The following is a 19,045-nucleotide window of genomic DNA, read 5'->3' on the forward strand; positions in this document are numbered from 1 at the left end:
GACGAACAGGGTTCCCAGCCGTGTCTTATTCTCGAGGGCAATGGGATCCTGGAAAGAGGGCTGCGGGAGGGAGGGGAGTGCTTCAGAGAGCCCCGTGGCCACGCCAGGCTGTTCCCCAAAAGGGGCCTGCAGGACTGCCCAAGACATCAGGGAGCCCTACAGCCACCCGAAGCCCCTCCCGAAACCCTGGAGTGACTCGGCGGGTCACTCCACCCACTTCCTCAATTCAAGACATGCACATGGTCACTCAGCTTATCCAGCCCCACAGGACATCTTGGAAGAGCATCACCCCACCTCCAACCTCTCTTTCTCTGCATTTGCTTCGGGATCATTTCTTTTCTACCAAACGAGAGAGGTCACATGGGCGAGTTAGGAAAATGTAGGCTGGTTGTCAGGAGAGCTGGACTCCCGTAATTACCTAACTTGGTGGAGCTCACATTCCCCTTTTTATAAAAGGAAGAGGTTGCAGTTAAAGACTGTTAAAGTCCCTGCCATTTACAGCGGTCTATTGTTCTACTGGTTGTAAGGAAGTACGTTACTATCTTCCCCACCAGCACTTCAGTCCACGGCTTGATTCAGTCTACTCTTTCCCGTGAACACTCATATATGTTCAAAGTGACCATCGGCCAGCTCCCTGCCCACCCCCCCCCACACACATATACACACACACACACACACACACACACACCCCTTGAGACCAGTAAGAATAGAGAAGTTTAGTTAAGGTGTATCCAATTTCCCTTTTAGCTCTGAATGACACTTGTTTGCACATTATTTCCATGTAGTCAAATGGAAATGCACTCATTTGCATGAACATATAGAAGACATTACAAAATCACCAACACAGCCTCTCTAACAGTGGGTTACAGCTCAACACTTCAGAGCCCTGAAATGGGACCAACAAAAATCTCACTAAGTAGACTGATGGTCTACCAAACTTTCAGGGTATAGGAAGGAAATATTAGAATTTCAATTCATATTTATTTTGATCACATCCTTTAAATTTTTCTATCTCTTACATATACTTTACACTCCTCCAACCATATTAGAATAACAGGATATGCATGTAATTTATAAACATGCATATAGTAAGGGTCCAGGCTCAGAAAGATTTTGCAGATGGGGTGCATGATCAAAAAACTTTGGAGCCATCATCACTCTAGACCATCTCCCAAAGCTGCAGACAGTTGCAAAGTTTTGGTCCAACCAAAGCTGAAGCAACAAGGGAGGATCCCAGGTAAACCTCCACCAAGGCCACACTGGCCAACAGAGCACCAGTGCATACCAGGGCACCTGTCACACCACTTGCCAACAGCCTGGGGACATCATGGCATATGGCGTCTCCTTCCTCCCCAAGGTCCACTCTTGCTACGAGCTCCCATCAGCGAGGCTCCTTTTGGTCAAAAGAACCCTGGTCCCCACCGAAGGAACCCACTTTCTTTCCAGAACAGTTGGCCTTGGCCCTCAAGGCTTCTTTTGTTTCAGGAGCAAACGTTCCATTCGAGGGTGAGTGATGCTGAAGACCCTAGAAAGCTGGTCCTTTCTGGATCTTCTCTCTGGGATTCACTTACTACATCTGACCAGATATATTTGTTATCGAAGAGAGAAAACATGACCTTGGTCTTCAAATAGATAGATGATAGATATGATCTAAAGGCAGATAGACAGATACATAGATGAATGATTGATAGATAGATGACAGATAGATGATAGATGATAGGTAGATAGATCGATAGATAGATACATAGATGATAGACAGATAGATAGATGAAAATAAAGAAAAAACAAATTGGCTTTCTGGAGGACTATCAATGAGACAGCAAACTAAACTCCTCCCTAGGTGGGAGGGTGCCCAGAGACACAGGCTGCTAAGAGTGAAAGAACCATGTAGAACGTAGGTTGTTTCACTGGTTCATTGCATGGGAACTGACTTCCCGTTTGGGGTTGACCTGCTACACTAGGACGATGCCTTCACCAATGGAGAGGAAGCCTAGGACGCTGGGCTACTCACCTACACACTGGTTGCCTTCATCCATCTGGTATCCAAGGCGACACATGAGAGGTCTCGAAATCGTGGGGTAGTTTGGAGCTGACAGCGGGGGTGCAGCTGCTGGGTACGGACCTGAGTAGGGGTTGGAGTAGGGGTTCGAGTAGGGCCCTCGATACACTGGGTTTGTTCGGGGGATGCATAAATACCCGCCGTTTTGGTTAACACACATCATGTCTCCTCGGCAGGCCTCGGGGATGGTCCGGCACTCATCAATATCTGCAAGGGCCACAGAAAGGACAGGCGTTAATGGCCCCTTGGGCACATTGTGCAAATTTCAGCAGATCTCTGTACCAAGAACGCCATGAAGGACCCCAAAACACTCTTTACCAGCATCTGCTCCCAAACATGTAGGGCTGTGCCTGGCAGCTACTCCCCAAATATTGGCTGAACTGAATCAAATTGACAAGTGTCACCCAAACATCAGCCATCAAATACCATCATCATGACATTTGGGCCATAGCTACCAAAACCTGTACTGTCACATGCTTAATACTTTTTTCTTAAATGAACCCACACTGAAAACCCAAGTTGGGACTTCCCTGATGGTCCAGTGGTTAAGACATCGCCTTCCAATGCAGGGGGTGTGGGTTTGCATCCCTGGTCAGGGAGCTAAGATCCCACAGGCGTCGGGGCCCAAAAACCAAAACATAAAACAGAAGCAATATTGTAACAAATTCAATAAAGACTTTAAAAATGGGCCACATAAAAAAAAAAGAAAGAAAAAGAAAACCCAAGTAAACATATTTTTTTCATCTTACATCACGACAGCAAATGAAAAAAACCCTATCAATGATCAAAAATAGAAGGTAAGTAAAAATAAATATATAACTATTAAAATAAAGATTGTTTACCTGTGGATGTATCACCTAAAAACATCTCAGGTACTCTTTTGTGTCCATCTGACCCTCGGGAAACGCTGGGATGGACCTAATAATTGTACCCACTTCTACTCCAAATAATGGCTGGGCAGGGAGAAAGAGTCCGTTGCATCCAGAAAGACAAGGCTTGGCCGAGAGCTAGTTTCTTATTAGGAAAGCAGAGGCTTACTTGAGAGTCGGCTCACACCGTGCCAGCAAACAGGGCCCGTTTCCAGCCAGGCTGGTGCTCTGCTTGTTGTGTCTAGAGCGGGGTGTGGGAGTGGCAGGGGGGTAGGTTCTCTAGAAAATCAGCCTTGTGGGGCCAGGGACAGGGGAGGCCTGAACTGAGGCGCCAGCATGAGCAGCTGCCCTGACCCCCCGCACCGGGGCCTCCCTCCAGCCTTGGGGTCTGCTCCATGTGGGGCTGGAGGCTGGGAGAGAGAGGCCGGAACCCTGACCGCTCACCCCAGCCACCCCATCTGAGACTCGTGCCAACTCCCGCCTCGGGAAAGGGAAGCGTGGAGTCCCATTTTCTAGCTGTAAGCCTGAAAGCGTCATTAAAACTGGTGGGCCACAAAAGACGGCTGCCGCCCCTCTCTGCATCCCTTGGCACATTCTCAACCCCCTTCACCTTAAGTCAAAGTGCGAGCCTAGAGCTTCCAAGGCGAGGCTCTTTTCCCCACCACCCATCATTCTTTTCAACCCTAACTAAGCTCAGAGACTACAAATGATTTGGCCTAAATCAAATATCATTAAAAAGGTAAATATATCCCCGAGGGGACAGCCTTATTCCTTTTCTATACCCTATGCTCCATCCACAACAAACTAGTGTATACTCTGAATGTCTTTTCAATGCCCTGGTCTTTGCTTATGCTGTTCCTACTACCTGGGACGCTATTTCTCAGGATCCTATTCATCCTTCAATACCCAATTCAAATGTGACTTCCGTGAAGGCTTTCTTTATTGACCTCAGACATAAGGCATCACTCTCTCCCTTACTTCTGCAGGGCTGATTGCTTTTACCTCATCTTGACAGTGACTTTATTCTACCCTGTACAGTTTACTCCATCTAGACCTACCTCTCCCGCTAGATGGAGAGCTAGGAGAACAGCCCCAAAATGTCTGTCCTCTTCCTTGGAAACTGTGGCTACATTAGGTTACATGGCAAAGGGGAATTAGGTATGGATGGAATGGAATTAAAGTTGCTAATCAGAAGACCTTGAGATGGGGACTTCCCTGGTGGCACAGTGGTTAAGAATCCGCCTGCCAATGCAGGGGACACGGGTTCGAGCCCTGGTCCGGGAAAATCCCACCTGCCACGGAGCGACTAAGCCCGTGCGCCACAACTACAGAGCCTGTGCTCTAGAGCCCGTGAGCCACAACTATGAGCCTGCGTGCCGCATCTACTGAAGCCCGTGCGCCTAGAGCCCGTGCTCCGCAACGAGAAGCCACCGCACTGAGAAGCCCGCGCACTGCAACAAAGAGTAGCCACAACTAGAGAAAGCCGGCGGGCTGCAACGAAGACCCAACACAGCCAAAAATAAACAAAATTTTTTTAAAAAGGGTTCTCTTAAAAATAATAATAATAATCTTAAAAAAAAAAAAAGAAGAGCTTGAGATGGGGGAATTATCTGGGATTATCTGAGTGGGCCCAGTGAAATCACACAAATCCTTAAAAGTAGAAGAAGAGGCAGAAGGACTGGTCAGAGAGATGAGACAACAGAAACATGTGAGGGACTTAACTTGCTGGCTTTGAAGACGGAGGAGGGGGCCATGAGCCAAGGAAGAGGGTGGCCTCTAGAAACTGCGAAAGGCCTTCAGCCGACAGCCAGCAAGGAACCAGGGGCCTCAGTCCTACAACCACAAGAAACTGAGTTCCGTGGGAATGTAAATCCATGCAGCCACTATGGAAGACAGTGTGGAGGTCCCTCCAAAAATTAAACCTAGAAATACCATATGATCCAGCAATTCCACTTCTGGGTATATATCCAAAGGAAATGAAAACAGAATCTTGAAGGGATATCTGTACTGCCATGTTGATTGAAGCACTATTCACAATAGCCAAAATATGGAAACAACCTAAATGTGCATCAGTGGATAAAGATTTGGGATGGATAGATAGATAGATAGATAGATAGATAGATAGATGTGATATTATTAATATTATCATCCTATGAATAATATAATATTAATAATAATCATATGAATATTACTCAGCCATGAGAAAGAAGGAAAACCTGCCATTTGCAGCAACATGGAAGGACCTTGAGGGCATTATGCTACGTGAAATAAGGCAGACAGAGAAAGACAAATGCTACATGATATCACTTATGTGTGGAATCCAAAAAGCCAAACTTACAGAAATGAGAATAGAATGGTGGTTATCAGGGGCTGGGGGGTGGGGGAAATGGGGAGATGTAAAGGGTACAAACTTCCAGTTAGAAGATAACTTCTAAGGAAATAATGCACAGTATTGTGATTATAATGAACAACACTGTATTGCATACTTGAAAAATGCTAAGAGAGTAAATCCTGAATGTTCTCAACACAAGAAAGAAATGGTAATTATGTGATGTGAGGGAGGTGTGAGCTAAGCTACAGTGGTCATCACATTGTAATACATAAGTGTATCAAGTCAACACATTGCACACCTTAAACTTACACAATGTTGTATGTCAATTACATCTCAATCTTTAAAAAACAGAAACTGAATTCTGCCAACAATATGCATGAGCAAGAAAATGGATTCTTCCCTCAAGCCTCCAGAAAAGAACACCGCCCTGCCATCACCTCAATGTTAGCCTGGTAGAACTCCCATCAGGCTTTTGACCTGTGCACCTGTGAGATCATATATTTGTGTTGTTTAAGCCACTAAGGCTTGTGGCAATTTGTAAAGGCAGCCCTAGGAAACTGATACAGATGGAGAGCTCCTTGAGGCTGGGGATCAATTCTTCCTCATCTTTGCCCTGTCGCAGGGCTTACCCAGTGCCAGGCACAAAGAAAGTGATCAATGGAAGGGTGTCGTTGATTTCAACCATCCCGTGGCACTGTTTTCTTCCACGGGCAAGGCTGATACAGATTTGACAATACTGAATGACGGCTGAGACAGAAATGGTCCTGTGATCGGGCTGTCCCTGCACTCCACCCAGAGAAGGATCTTCAGTGGCCTCCTACCTAAACACTGTCCTGACGAGCGGTCCAGGTCAAAGCCGTTAGTGCATTGTTGCTGCAGGAAGGGAGAGAGAGAAACAGGAGAGGTCATTTTGCTTACTTACCTTTTTTTTTTTCTTTCACTATAAAAGTATTCTAACTGCATCACAGGAGGTACGGAAAATGGTTAAAGAAACAAGGCATTTATAATACCAACATCTGTGTTATAACCCCTATTTGTCCCTTTTTTGGGTATTTTCTTACAATCATTTTACACTTTAGCATTACTTTTTAAGCCCCTGCATCATTGCTTCAAAACGCCCATTTTTAGCAGATGGTTATGGGGACTTCTTCCTGCTCTGGTCATGAAGAGCAATATTAATCGCATCTGATCTGCGCAGTGAGGCTTGCCCTGTGCTCAGCCCTTTCTGAGAGAGGATAGGACTGCTTTTAAGGGCAACCACTCTCTTTCTTTGGGTGCTATTTAACCCCTTTTCAGCGTCCGGCATGAATTCTTCGCCCCCTATGAAATCCTCGACCTGATTATGAGGTCTGTGTATAAAATAAATCTGCACAGTGATGGAGTCAGTTTTCTCAGAAAAATAGAATTGGGGAAATTCTTCCATTTTAACCTCAGGAAGACAATTACACAAAGATGAGATGCTTCCAGAGACCGCCAGGTCTCAAAAGTCCCTGAGGGCTGCAGGCTTCACATACAACTTGACTTACAACTTCATGCATTTAGAAAAATCTCATGGGATCAACAATCACCCCTAGAGCTGACATGTTATAGGAATAAGTCAAGGAGGTGTGGTTTTGCCTGTGGGGGTCCCTTCCCTGGCCTTCCCTACGGTTTATGGGGTTCAACTTCCTTGAGCTATGCGCTGGTATGTGGAGATGATAGATTTAGCCTGCATTCCTGGGAGTGGGTTCAGGCACCTTAGGGCCTTGGGGCAAAAGAAATGGAGCGGATGAGCCAGGAGGTGGTGCCATAAAGTTCAGGAAACCAAGAGACTCGACTTGCAGCCCTGGCTCACCAACTAAGTGCAGGTGTGGGTTCAAGTCCACTGCCTGGCTTCAAATTCTCACTCTAGCCCCTACTCACTGCATAACTTTTCTATGCCTCAGTTTCCTCATCTGTAAAATGGAGAGGATACTACTTACTTCTGAGTGGTTGTAAGGAGTAAATTGTTAGTGCACGTAAAGTGCCTATAGTGCAATAAACACTATACTATAACCCGCGCCCTCTCTGGATCTAGATGTTAACTGTCACCACAGAGCTAGATCAGAGGACGCCAAGGTCCTTCCAAGGTCTAAAAGTCTTTGGTACTCTTCCCAAGATTCTTTCCACCTCCAATGAAATATATTTCAAAATTCTTAATATGAAGGGAAAAAACATTTAAAGGGTGTGATCAAAATAAATATGAATTGAAATTCTAAGATTTCCCTCCTAAACCCTGAAAGTTTGGGAGACCATCAGTCTACTTAGTGAGATTTTTGTTGGTTCCATTTCAGGGTTCTGAACTGTTGAGCTGTAACCCACTGTTAGAGAGGCTGTGTTGGTGACTTTGTAATGTCTTCTATATGTTCATGCAAAGGAATGTGCATTTCCATTTGACTACATGGCCCCTCAGCCCTGCTCAGAGGTGGGGCTTCTCTCATTTCTGAGCTAGAGATGCAGAGGGGCTGCCCTGAACTCCTCAGGAGGGATCTGTCCACCTTTCTCAAGGGCTGACACAACCGTCACTTTGTAAAGTCAGGGACAGTGCAGGCTTCTCTGCACAGCCACCCAGGAGCCCAAGCTCCCCTTACACACTCCTCCCAGGGGTCCGGGCCAGAGGTGGGTCCTCACGGGTTGGGCGCTGAGATGCCTCACAACTGCATGTCGGCCACACACACCCACGTGGGCCACATGCAGGCACCGAAGGGGCACCATTGCCCAGAAACACTAGAACACGCTTGACTTTTTAACACTTACACTAAGTCAAGACCCCCCAGCCCCACCAAAGGGACAGAAATGAGGCAGCATGATCTGATTATAAGAGTCTTGGATTGGGAACCAGGACACCGAGGTCCAGCCCTGCCACTTATATACTGCGTCACCTGGGGCAAGTCTCAACTTCCCTGAGCCCCAGCTTTAATCTCTGTACAATGAAGAGCTCGGTTTAGGTAAACAACACAATGCGTGGCTGGACACCCTCGCCCTGGTTTTTAACACACTTCCTGATAAGTAACAAAATAAAAGTCTTACCTGTGCATTCCCAGGACTTGGAAGACAGAGAGCCAGAATGGTCACAGTGAGTATCCTGTGGAGGAGCAAGAAGTCAATATAAATGCTCAGGATACTCCCTGGACCCAGGTCTGGGGTAACATGTGCCTCTCGCGCTGCCGGTGTGTTTACAATGATGACTTCACCTCGTGCTTGTCTTTGGGCAGGGGGATGGGGGGCGATGCTCCAGAGGGGCCGGGGAAACTCCAGATGCCCCAACCACCCCAAACAGAACCGTGCCCCCTCCACTGGTTTCATGTGTTGGGATAATGTGTTAGGTGGCATTTTTTTAGATAAAGGGTCTTGCTGCTTCAAAGAACAAATCTAACGCCCACCGCCATGGTATTAACAACGTATTCACCAGCTGCTTGGCCTTTACTCCTGACACAAGCGGACCTGCCTGAGTTTTGAACGTCTTCATTCTGAAATGACTACAGTGTGAAGGAGCCGTCGTGCCCTCGGATGATGAGAGGAAAGGAAAGTACAAACGTGAAGCACGTGAGTTCCACGGAACAGAGGTGTCACGGGGAAAGAACGCACGTGCTCCCAGGGCGCGCCTCACACAGACCCTGATGGAGGAGAGGACGCGGGGACCTGGGCAGCCCCAAGAAGGAGCACAGCTGACACTTAGGAAGAGGTGTCAAGAAACTGTGTTTCTGCATAAGCCACCAACCCCTGAACCTGCGATTTCTACTCTTCATCATTCACAAGCTGCTATCCAACAAAATCGTGGTCGCCAATTAGCTTTAAAGATACAAAATCAATACCACCTCACATCCAACAGGATGGCTACAACCAAAAAAGCCAAAAGCTGGTGAGGGTGTGGAGAAACTGGGAACCCTTGTGCACTGTTGGTGGGAATGTACGTTGGTGCAGCCACTATGGAAAACAGTCTGGAGGTTCCTCAAAAAATTAAAAATGGAACTACTATATGATCCAGCAATCCCACTTCTGGGTATATATACAAAAGAATTGAAAACAGGGTCTCAAAGAGATATTTGTACACCCATGTTCATAGCAGCATTATTCACAATAGCCAAAGGGTGGAAGCAACCCAAGTGTCCATCAACAAATGAATAAGCAATGTGTTATATACATGCAATGGAATACTATTCAGCCTTAAAAAGGAAAGAAACTCTGACAAGTGCTACAACATGGATGAACCTTGAGGACATTATGCTAAGTGAAATAAGCCAGCCACAAAAAGACAGATACTGTTTGATTCCACTTATATGAAGGACTGACAGCAATCAAAATTATAGACAGAAAGCAGAATGGTGGGTGTCAGGGGCAGGGGGAGGAGGGATTAGGGAGGTGTTTATGGGTATAGAATTTCAATTTTTCAAGATGAAAAGAGTTCTGGAGATTGACTGCACAACACTGTGAATGTACTTAACACTACTGAACTGGACCCTTGAAAATTGTTAAGGTGGTTAAAAAAATCTATGCAAATACAGAGCTTTATTCTGTGCTGTTATTATTGAGTTCAACAGGGGTTTATCTGAATAATTACTAGCTGCGAGCATGGACCCTAGGTAGGCAGAAAAAATACAAAACTATGACCCAGATGCTGCCCTGGACAGCTGGTGGGGGAGCCACATGAACCAATAATGTCTACACCCTTTGGTTTGGGCACTGATAGAAATGCCCACTGAGTGCCAGGGGAGCCAGGCAGGGGTTAGGGAATGGAAGGTCAGGGAAGGCTTCCTGGAGGAGGTGATCTCAAAGCCTTCTTCAGTAATTCAGTGGACCTGGGACCTGGTTGGATTTAGTGACCTGTTACTGTCAATGTACACCTTCACTTTACAATCCCTCCCTTCAGAATAAGAGCGTTCAATAGACTGCAAAACTCACTCAATCCAGGACAGAAGGCTCATATGAATCAGCAACGCTGGGGTACTTGGAGGGCCCCAGAATTAAGGCGACATCCAGAGGAAACAGGACCCTAATGTGGTGTTGGGAGAGGCAAGCCCACTTCCTTCATCTAGTCCTCAATCCAAAGAATAAAGACCCTGGAAGCCCACAAGTTTTCCTTTCATCTGAGTGCCTGCGTGAGCCAGATTCTAGAACACTGGAGACAGCTCTGACCTTATAAAGTGCAGAGCCAAATCCCAGGGCTTTTTGATATTCGCAACAGCCAGATTTATATCTGGAAGGAATGAAAGAACAATAACAAATTTATTTTCCAGGCTGTATATTATGAATTTCAACGTTTTCCTGTTTCTTCACATGAAGTTTCCTTTTGGTTGGTTATAAAACCCTGTCTCGTTTTTGTTGGAGACAGGACAGGCTGACTGAACGCAGTGGACTTCAAGACCTAGTGGAAAAGGCATGCTAACCCATTTCTCCCCCTACCCCGCCTCCCCTACTCCCTTTGGCTAGAGGGCAGTCCTGGGACAGGTCTCCTCTGAGAAACCCCATCTCAAGCCCGGCCTCCTGCAAGGGCCACAGCTGGGGCTTGGGGGCCAAGTAAACTCCAGGCTTAACTGAGCCGGTTTCCCGAAAATGACGTAACATCCAAGCATTGCTGCTCTCACAGCGTCACCCTTAGCTGCACTTTGTCATGAAAAACTCTAGAAAACTCCAAAATAAGTTAACTATAAGAATTTTGGGGATCCTTTGATGCTCATAACTGGTCCCCGGAACTTTCACAAGCAGGTGGGTCCACCTATTTTGGGCTCCATCCTCAAGTGGGAGGAAAGCTGGGCAGGGGTGGGCGTGGGGATGGAGGTGGGGGACCAACTGAATCTCACAGGGCCGTCTGTCAGAGAAGTGCTGGTCCCCGATCCAGGATGACAGGATTACAGCTTCGTTTTCAGCACACACACACACACACACACACACACACACACGCACGCACGAATGCACGCACGCGCACGCATGCACACACTTTGTCTAAAGCAGCTACGTTTTCAAGAGTGCGCTGGATAAAAACTGCAGAGGTAATCTAGATAAAATTCTTCAAGCTTTAACGATCACTTGACTGGAACTTCAATTTCCTTAAGGAATATCAAAATGTTTGCTTACATGCATTTCTGTCTGCAGTCCCCACTTTTCATTGGCTCGAGACTTCTGGGTCGCATGCCCTTTGAGAATCCCACACAGACATAGAGCAAATCCAGCCCCGGGATGTGCAGCTAGCCCGTTCGCTTGTCCAACAGCCGATGCAGCAAAATAATTGCTAGTGAACTAGTAATTGATCTCTCAAATTAAAAAAAAAAAAAAACTTAAAAAAAAATTTAAACGGCACACAAATTTGCTGCCCTTTCGGAAAAGAAAGAAAGAATCAGGCTCTGAGATTTTTGCCGACCTCTGTCGGATGCTGGCTTCTGAAACTGTCTTATAAAATACCCACTCCCAAAAGAAGGCTTCAAGATGGAAATTACAGAGGCGCAGCTTTTTACAATTAACAATATCATTGCATCACTAGCTAATGTCTTTTCCAACATCCTGACACAGCCTGAATCACGGCCATAGCCATTTTCCACCCATCGGGTTTTCAGTAAGGTTTCCAGACCCTGGAGGAAAAAGTCCGGAGCAGAGAACGTACCTTTTTAATCCTGGCATGTCCAAGATGCGTGGGCAGGAGAAGCAAGGGGGAAAAGAGGGAGAGCTCTCAGCGCGGGACCCTCGGAGCAGTTCCTGAACTTCGGCCTCCTCTGGGCCTGTGGGGCTCGCCGATACTTTTATTCCAGGGGGGACGAGCGAGGCGAGGAGAGGACAAGGGGAGAGCCTGGGTCCTCCGAGCCACTGGAGAGCTGACAGAGAAAGCACCTGGTTTTGCTTAGCCCTCTTCAGTAATTCAGCATTAAACCAATTGGAGGAGGAATGTTAAAAATGAACACTTCATTTTCTAAGTATGTTAAACAATGCAAATGGGGCCTCAGTCTGGACACAGCTGGTTCAGATTACAGCACTCACCAACTGGCTAGACTCCTCACAACAATCTTGGGGCGTCTGCCAGGACCAAGTGCTCAGTGCTGGGAGGAGAGCCCTTTCCCGGGCGGCAGAGCAGCCACACTCGGGCTCCCAGCATCTCTACGGGAGGCGATTGGCGGGCAAGTGCAGGAGGGTGGGGTGCGGTGGGGGGGGGGGTGCTGGGAGGACCTGTTGACCCTTTACTTCCCACCCGGGGAGGAGGTCCCCAGGCTGGGCGGTCGTGGCTGAGGCGGGGGCGGGGATCCAGAGCATCTGCACTTGGTCGTGGCATTGGGACACCCATGAAAGTTATTCCCCTCTGGGAGAGGAAGAACTTGAAGTCATGACAAACACAGCGACAAGGACTAGAGTCTTTTGATTTATTGGGAAACCAGACCCAATGAAGCAGAGGCTTGGGGTAAGCGGCAGGAGACATGGTTTTCCAGAAGAAGGGGTGGGGAGCCTGAGGGGGTGGGAAAGAGGAGGAGGATGGAAATTGGCTGACACTTATTCAAGACGTCAGCTTGTGCAATGCAAACCTTGGGGAGGACACTCTCCCCGGCCCGCCCTCATCCCCTGATTCTCAGGGGCCTGTTCTTGCTTTAAGAATTGTCCATGGACCGAATCAACATGTTGTACACCTTAAACTTACACAATGTTATATGTCAATGATATCTCAATAAAGCTGGACAAACATTTTTAATTGAAAAAAAAAAGTGTCCCTTGGCTTGAAAATGATTTTAACAAGTAACAAGGTGATTTGAAAAGACAAAAGGACAGTCAGGGAAAACAGAATGATGGATAATAATAATAACAAAAGCTCTTTGCTAAGTCCTTTACATTTGTTGTATTGGTGGTTTCACACTATTTCTTTTTCCTTCTTACTGTTCCCTTTTTTTTTTTTTAAGCATTAGATCCCTTTTTATCAAATGAAATCTTACCGAAGACACTATTCTTTAAAAGACGAAAATGGATTGGCAGTAGTCCAAGCCCCTGCTTCCCCACCTGCATCTTCCCCTGGGCTCCTCAACACAGCCCTACCTCCAGCTAGGAAAGCACCGATGAGGTCCTTTCTCCTCATGATAACTCTGTGCAGTAGGAATTATTACCTCCATTGTATTGGAGGGGGTTAAGAGAGGTTAGGTAACTTCCCCATGGCCACACAGCTACTCATTGATACCGCTGAGACTCCAAAGTCTGCATATTTAGCCTTTTTAAAGGGCATTTTTTTTGGTAAGTAAACGGAATCCTGCTTATGAAAATACATTCAACGAGAAAGGCAAAATGTTGATAGTTGTTGAAGCTGAGTGACCATTATACTATTCTATTTACTTTATATGTGTTATACATTTCCCATAATAAAATGTTTTTAAAATATATTATATTTACAAGGTTATTCCTTGCTCCCATTGCTTGGAATAGCAAAAAGAGTATAAAGAGCCTTATCATCCATCAATTAGGCATCGATAGGGTTAAAGTAAGGGACTTCCAAAAATAGACTATTGTGCAACCAATACAAAAAAGTGGACATATAAGAGTACATACTGGATGACACCTTTGATATAGAATTCAAAATGAGGTAGTGACTGGGAGGGGGCACAAAGGACCTTCTGGGTGCTGGTAATATTCTAATTATTCATCTGGATGCTGGTTCCACAGGGGTGCGTACACTTAAGATTTGTGAAGTCTTATGTATGTTACACTTTATTTTAAAAAGAAAAAGACTGAAGGAGTTCCTTATGGGCTGGTATTGAAAGACTTCCAATAAATTTTGTAGGTCAAAATTGTAGAATATCGGTAATTTCACATCGATCAAACTAGTACATTAATAAGTGTAACAATAAGTTGTAGAACTGTGTGTAAAGCATGCCACCGTTTGAGAATAATGTATATACACAAGTTCTTGCTTGCATGTGTATAGAGAAGACCTCTCCAGAAGGATATAGGAGAAGCTGTTAGCATTGTTTGTCTCCTAGGAAGGAAACTGGGTAGGTGGCTGGGGAAGAGATGTGAGAGGAGAATTAGCCCTTCCCTGCTCACCTTTTGCTATAATTTGAATTGTGTACCATGTACCATATTTTGTACCTATTCAAAATATGAGGTTAATTTAATTTAATAATATACTCTATTTGTGTAGAGCTCTTTGGTGGGGTAAGGAAGAGGTTTTTTTTTGTTTTTTGGGGTTTTAAAAAAATATTTATTTATTATTTATTTGGTTGCGCCGGGTCTTAGTTGCGGCTCGTGGGCTCCTTAGTTGTAGCATGGGCACTCTTAGTTGTGGCATGCATGTGGGATCTAGTTCCCCAACCAGGGATCGAACCTGGGTCCCCTGCATTGGGAGCGCAGAGTCTTAACCACTGTGCCATTAGGGAAGTCCCTAGGAAGAGTTTTAAATGACTTAGTCCATTACCTCACTTATACTATCAACCCTTTTGAAGGATAAGGAGGGAGAGGAAATCAGTATGACTGTTCTCTACATGAGCAAATGGAGAGCCTTGAAAGCAAAAACTGTCCAGAGACCCATCTTGGACCAGAGATTGCTCCCACCTTAAAACTCTAGGGTTGGAAGAGGGGAGAGAACAAGAGTTCCAATAAAATTCTGAGTCTTGATTTTGCCACTTACCTGTTGGGTGACCTTGGACAAGTCACTTAACCTCTAGGCATCTCAGTTTCCTCACCTGCAAAACAGAGATACTATTTACCTCTCAGGGTAGCTGTGGGAATGAAATAAAAGTTAGTTATCCTCGTGATTGTCACTGTGTCTAAATTCCCACCCCTACACACTCCTCTCCCAAATATCTTTAATAACTGGTAAATTATCCACTTCCACGGACGAAACAGCCCCGCTCACTGTTGAGCAGGTCAAATTGCTAGAAAAGTTCTGTCTTGCATTGACTCCAAATCTGCTTCCCTATGTGGAATTACCTTCCATGGATTCTAATTCTCCCCTCAGCAGCCACGGGCTAGTCCCTCTTCTACGCAACCAACTTCCTTTTTGTGAAAACAGTTCTACCCCTTGACCCTGCTGGTATTCTCTTCCCCAGGCTGAACAACGTCACCCCCAACCCTGCCCCGCCGGTGTCACGTGACCCTTGTGTCACGTGACCCTGCGGCAGCCTGGTCTGTCTCCTCCTCCCTGGGCTGCATCAACTCTTGGTTTGCACTGAACTTGCACCAATGAAGCAACCTGGAGTCCACAGGCTGCTTAACACCATCTCCGCTATCCCACGCTTGGGTTGCAAATTCTTTTTAAGGGAGAACAGGTTTTGCATGCGTCCCTATTAAATTTTTGTTCATTGCTCAAGATCTTTTTCAAGATGAATTCTCCTAAAGTATTAAGTATCACTCCCAGCTTTAAACAAGTACAGATATGTTGACCTTGACTTTTGTGACTTTATCAGAGTTATCAATAAAAAATTTACTGGGACAGGTGCTGGAGTGAAGCACTTGGTCCAGGTTGGCACTGATCCACTTCTTTCTTCAACATTTTGGGGCCACTGCTGATTGTCTAATTCAGGGTGCCACCCACTCCACTCACTCAGCTTACATTTCCCCAACTTCTCCACAAAGACTGGGTGAGAGGCTTTGTCAACTGTCCTGCTAACATCAAAATGCACGTTTTAATCGCATTCCTGATTTAGCAACTCTGTTTTAAAAAAGAAAATGAGATTTGTGAGCATGAACTACCAAATGAGTCTGGTTAGTTTCTCAGCACTTCCCTTCCTAAATGTTTTTTGTTTGTTTTTTGGTTTTTACTTGCAAAATAAGGATCCCAACCTCTGCCTCTTCTCCCAGCATCAGAATCAAACACAACTACAGAACGACTTACGACATGTAAACTGTAGTAGAGGGAAAAGTTTTCAATCAGCAGTAATCGCGCCTCCGTTAACCTCGTTGGCTACGATACTGCCACTGCGCAAAGCTAAATTGCAGTATAAATGTTAAGAGGTTATCACCTGCTAAATGGGACTTTCCTGGCTCCAATGAAACTCAGTTTGCTCACAATGCCGTGGGTTGGAAGACAGATGGGCTATTTTTTTTTAAAAAAAGGTAATGCTTCAAATTGGAGGGAAAATTCACAAAATTAGAACTTTAATGATAGATTTGGACGATTAATATTAAATTGTTCATTTTTTCACTGTCCAAAAATAACTACATTGCAGTGCCTTTCTAGGAGTGAATGCAAAACGCGGAAGGGGACACTATGAACTGTCTACGGTTGTGCTGGTGTCTACACACACTCTCTCCTTTGACCCCCCACAATAACTCTGTCAAAGAGGAAACTCTCCATTTGGCAGAGGAAGAAACAGACCCAGAGAGATCAGAGCCACACGGACAATAAACAGTCCAGATTGAAGCCCAAACCGAGCCTATCTGGTTCTGGAGCCCTCATTGCCTCCAGCTGGCCCAAGCCTTGCTACCCCTGACTTACAGCTTACAAGGCTGGTTCCCGCCCTTCGTCTTAGCTCCTCAGGAACACTCCAGAACTCCCTGGGCCCTTCCATCATTACCTTCTCTTTCTATTTCCTCAGTACTAATAAAGCCTTTCATTTCTTATATTGTCCAAACTTGGCCCAAAACAATCCGAAAACTAAAATGGCAGCCAACGCCGAAGAACGGTATTGGGCAGCAGCTCCACTCCACAGGTCCTCCCACCCTGGAAGGCGGGAAATTGTTGTCCTGATGTCCTAGCGGCTTCCGCTCTCCTCCTCCCTCCATCAGGCCACTCAGTGAGTATGTGTCAGTTACCACCTAGTCCCACCTTAACCCTCTGAAATCTCACGATGTCCCCACCAGTCACCCAAGGTGGTGCTCCCTAAGTTTCCTAGTGATCTCATGGCCAAATACAATGCCCTTTACTCCATTCTAACTGTTCCTTTGCCTCTTTGAAGTGTTTGACCATTGATGACCCATCTTCTCTCTTGTGTCCATGACTGTTACCTTGTTTTTCCCCACGTAAGTCTGACTACATTTTCTCCAGCCCCCCCTCCCCCGTTTCTCTTCCTCCCTGATAACCAGAGTCCCCCAAAGTTAGATCCAGCCTTTCTTTTTCATGTGGTTTTTGGTTTGGGGTTTTGAAGGTTGGTGGTTTGTGGTTTCTTTTTTTAATAGTAATAGCTCAACAATTATGTTTGATGGCAAAACGATATATGTTCTTACACTATGTTCTGTAGGTTGGTGGTTAGGGCTAACTAGTATGGCAGCTCTCTCTTTAAGGTAACAGAGATTCAAGCTCCTTCCATCTTGTTGCTTGGCAGTCTCTAGACCTTCCTCTACCTGGTCCAAAATGGCACACCACAACCACACCCACAATTCCGGAAGCAGGATAGAAATTGACAGCCACACCTAGCTGCAAGGGATGCTGGGAGATGTAGTCTATGTTCTGAGAGATCACAAACCTACTTACCCAAAAATCTGGAGTTCTCCTACTCTGAAAGCAGAGAATGGACATCAGAGGACAAGCAGCAACCTCTGCCAGAACCCTTAGGAGCATCAATTTCATGCTCAATTTCTCTTTCTTTTCCCATCTTTATTTCCATAGTGAGGATATTTCTCCATTGCCATTTATGTTGCAAATATTTTCCTCAGTTTGTCTTCTGCCTTTTATTTTTGTTCACAACATTTTTGGAAACACATACAGTTTGCATTTTTATGTATTTACATGACTTAATCCCATCCTTCATGGTCTCTGCCTTCATTGTCATGCTTATGTTAAACATATAATGACCTTTAAAAATATTGGTTCTGGGAGACGCATATGGGGATATATGTATACGTATAGCTGATTCACTTTATTATACAGCAGAAACTAACACAACATTGTAAAGCAATTATACTCCAATAAAGACGTTAAAAATATATATATATATTGGTTCTGTTTCTCTGGAGAAGCCTGACAAATACAGGACCCTAAGCAAGTTTTTAACCTTGCTGAGCTTCAGGTTGTCAGCTATAAAATGGGGGCTAAGGGCTTCCCTGGTGGCGCAGTGGTTGAGAATCTGCCTGCCAATGCAGGGGACACGGGTTCGAGCCCTGGTCTGGGAAGATGCCACATGCCACGGAGCAACTGGGCCCGTGAGCCACAATTACTGAGCCTGCACGTCTAGAGCCTGTGCCCCGCAACAAGAGAAGCCGCGATAGTGAGAGGCCCGCGCACCGCGATGAAGAGTGGCCCCCGCTTGCCACAACTAGAGAAAACCCTCACGCAGAAACGAAGACCCAACACAGCCATAAATAAATAAATAAATTATAAAAGATCACCAGAGATATCAGCTTCATTTAAAAAAAAAAAAATGGGAGCAAAAATATATCATGGTGTTGTAACGGAGACAGTATTCATAAAGAACCTAGCAGGTGTCAAGGCACAGTAGGCTCTCGGCAAAGGTTAGCACTCTCTCTTTCTCTCTCTCTCTATCATGAGGCAATGATTGGTCAATAGTGCAAGTAGGTGTGCATAAGCCAAGGAAGGGCATAACATTGGTCAATTACCAGAGCCCCCAAATGGTTGTTTTTGACCATTTTAGTTTTATACTTGTTTTTTGTAGGGAGGATTGACTGACCTCTTCACACTGCCCTGGCTGGAGATCCCTCATAATATCCTTATTGTTTATTCTTAAATGTTTAAAACATTTCACATATACACACACACAAATTAAAGGATGACGGCAGGGGTAAATACTTTTCACCAACTAAAACTAATGTCTGAAGGGAAAAAAATAAAAGTGAAAAGACTTATAAAAATGGAAGTATTAATATCTCAAGTAGCAATTTTGTGGAGAATTGATGTTTACCATCATCAAT

General features: G+C 45.4%; 1 protein-coding gene and 1 pseudogene across 2 annotated transcripts in view; both read right to left on the minus strand.

Annotated features, from left to right (window-relative positions):
• Positions 1–14,921, minus strand: part of FBLN5 (fibulin 5) — an 86,797-nt gene extending 71,876 nt beyond the window's left edge. Inside the window, exons 1-5 of one of the 2 annotated variants that reach the window (XM_061181183.1) lie at positions 14,868–14,921; positions 11,877–12,084; positions 8,309–8,363; positions 6,082–6,133; positions 2,012–2,266 (exon numbers count right to left, since the gene is read on the minus strand). In XM_061181183.1, coding sequence (XP_061037166.1) covers positions 2,012–2,266; positions 6,082–6,133; positions 8,309–8,363; positions 11,877–11,893 — 379 coding nt within the window. In that variant the 5' untranslated portion in view covers positions 11,894–12,084; positions 14,868–14,921. Of the gene's footprint in view, positions 1–2,011; positions 2,267–6,081; positions 6,134–8,308; positions 8,364–11,876; positions 12,085–12,247; positions 12,396–14,867 lie in introns of those variants that run through there. The other variant, XM_061181182.1, reaches the window with a different exon arrangement.
• Positions 14,922–16,039: 1,118 nt separating this feature from the next.
• On the minus strand, positions 16,040–16,168 carry LOC133086198 (U4 spliceosomal RNA; annotated as a pseudogene).
• Positions 16,169–19,045: the final 2,877 nt, after the last annotated feature.

The sequence above is a fragment of the Eubalaena glacialis genome, chromosome 2, assembly GCF_028564815.1.
Source record: "Eubalaena glacialis isolate mEubGla1 chromosome 2, mEubGla1.1.hap2.+ XY, whole genome shotgun sequence".
Lineage (NCBI taxonomy): Eukaryota > Metazoa > Chordata > Mammalia > Artiodactyla > Balaenidae > Eubalaena > Eubalaena glacialis.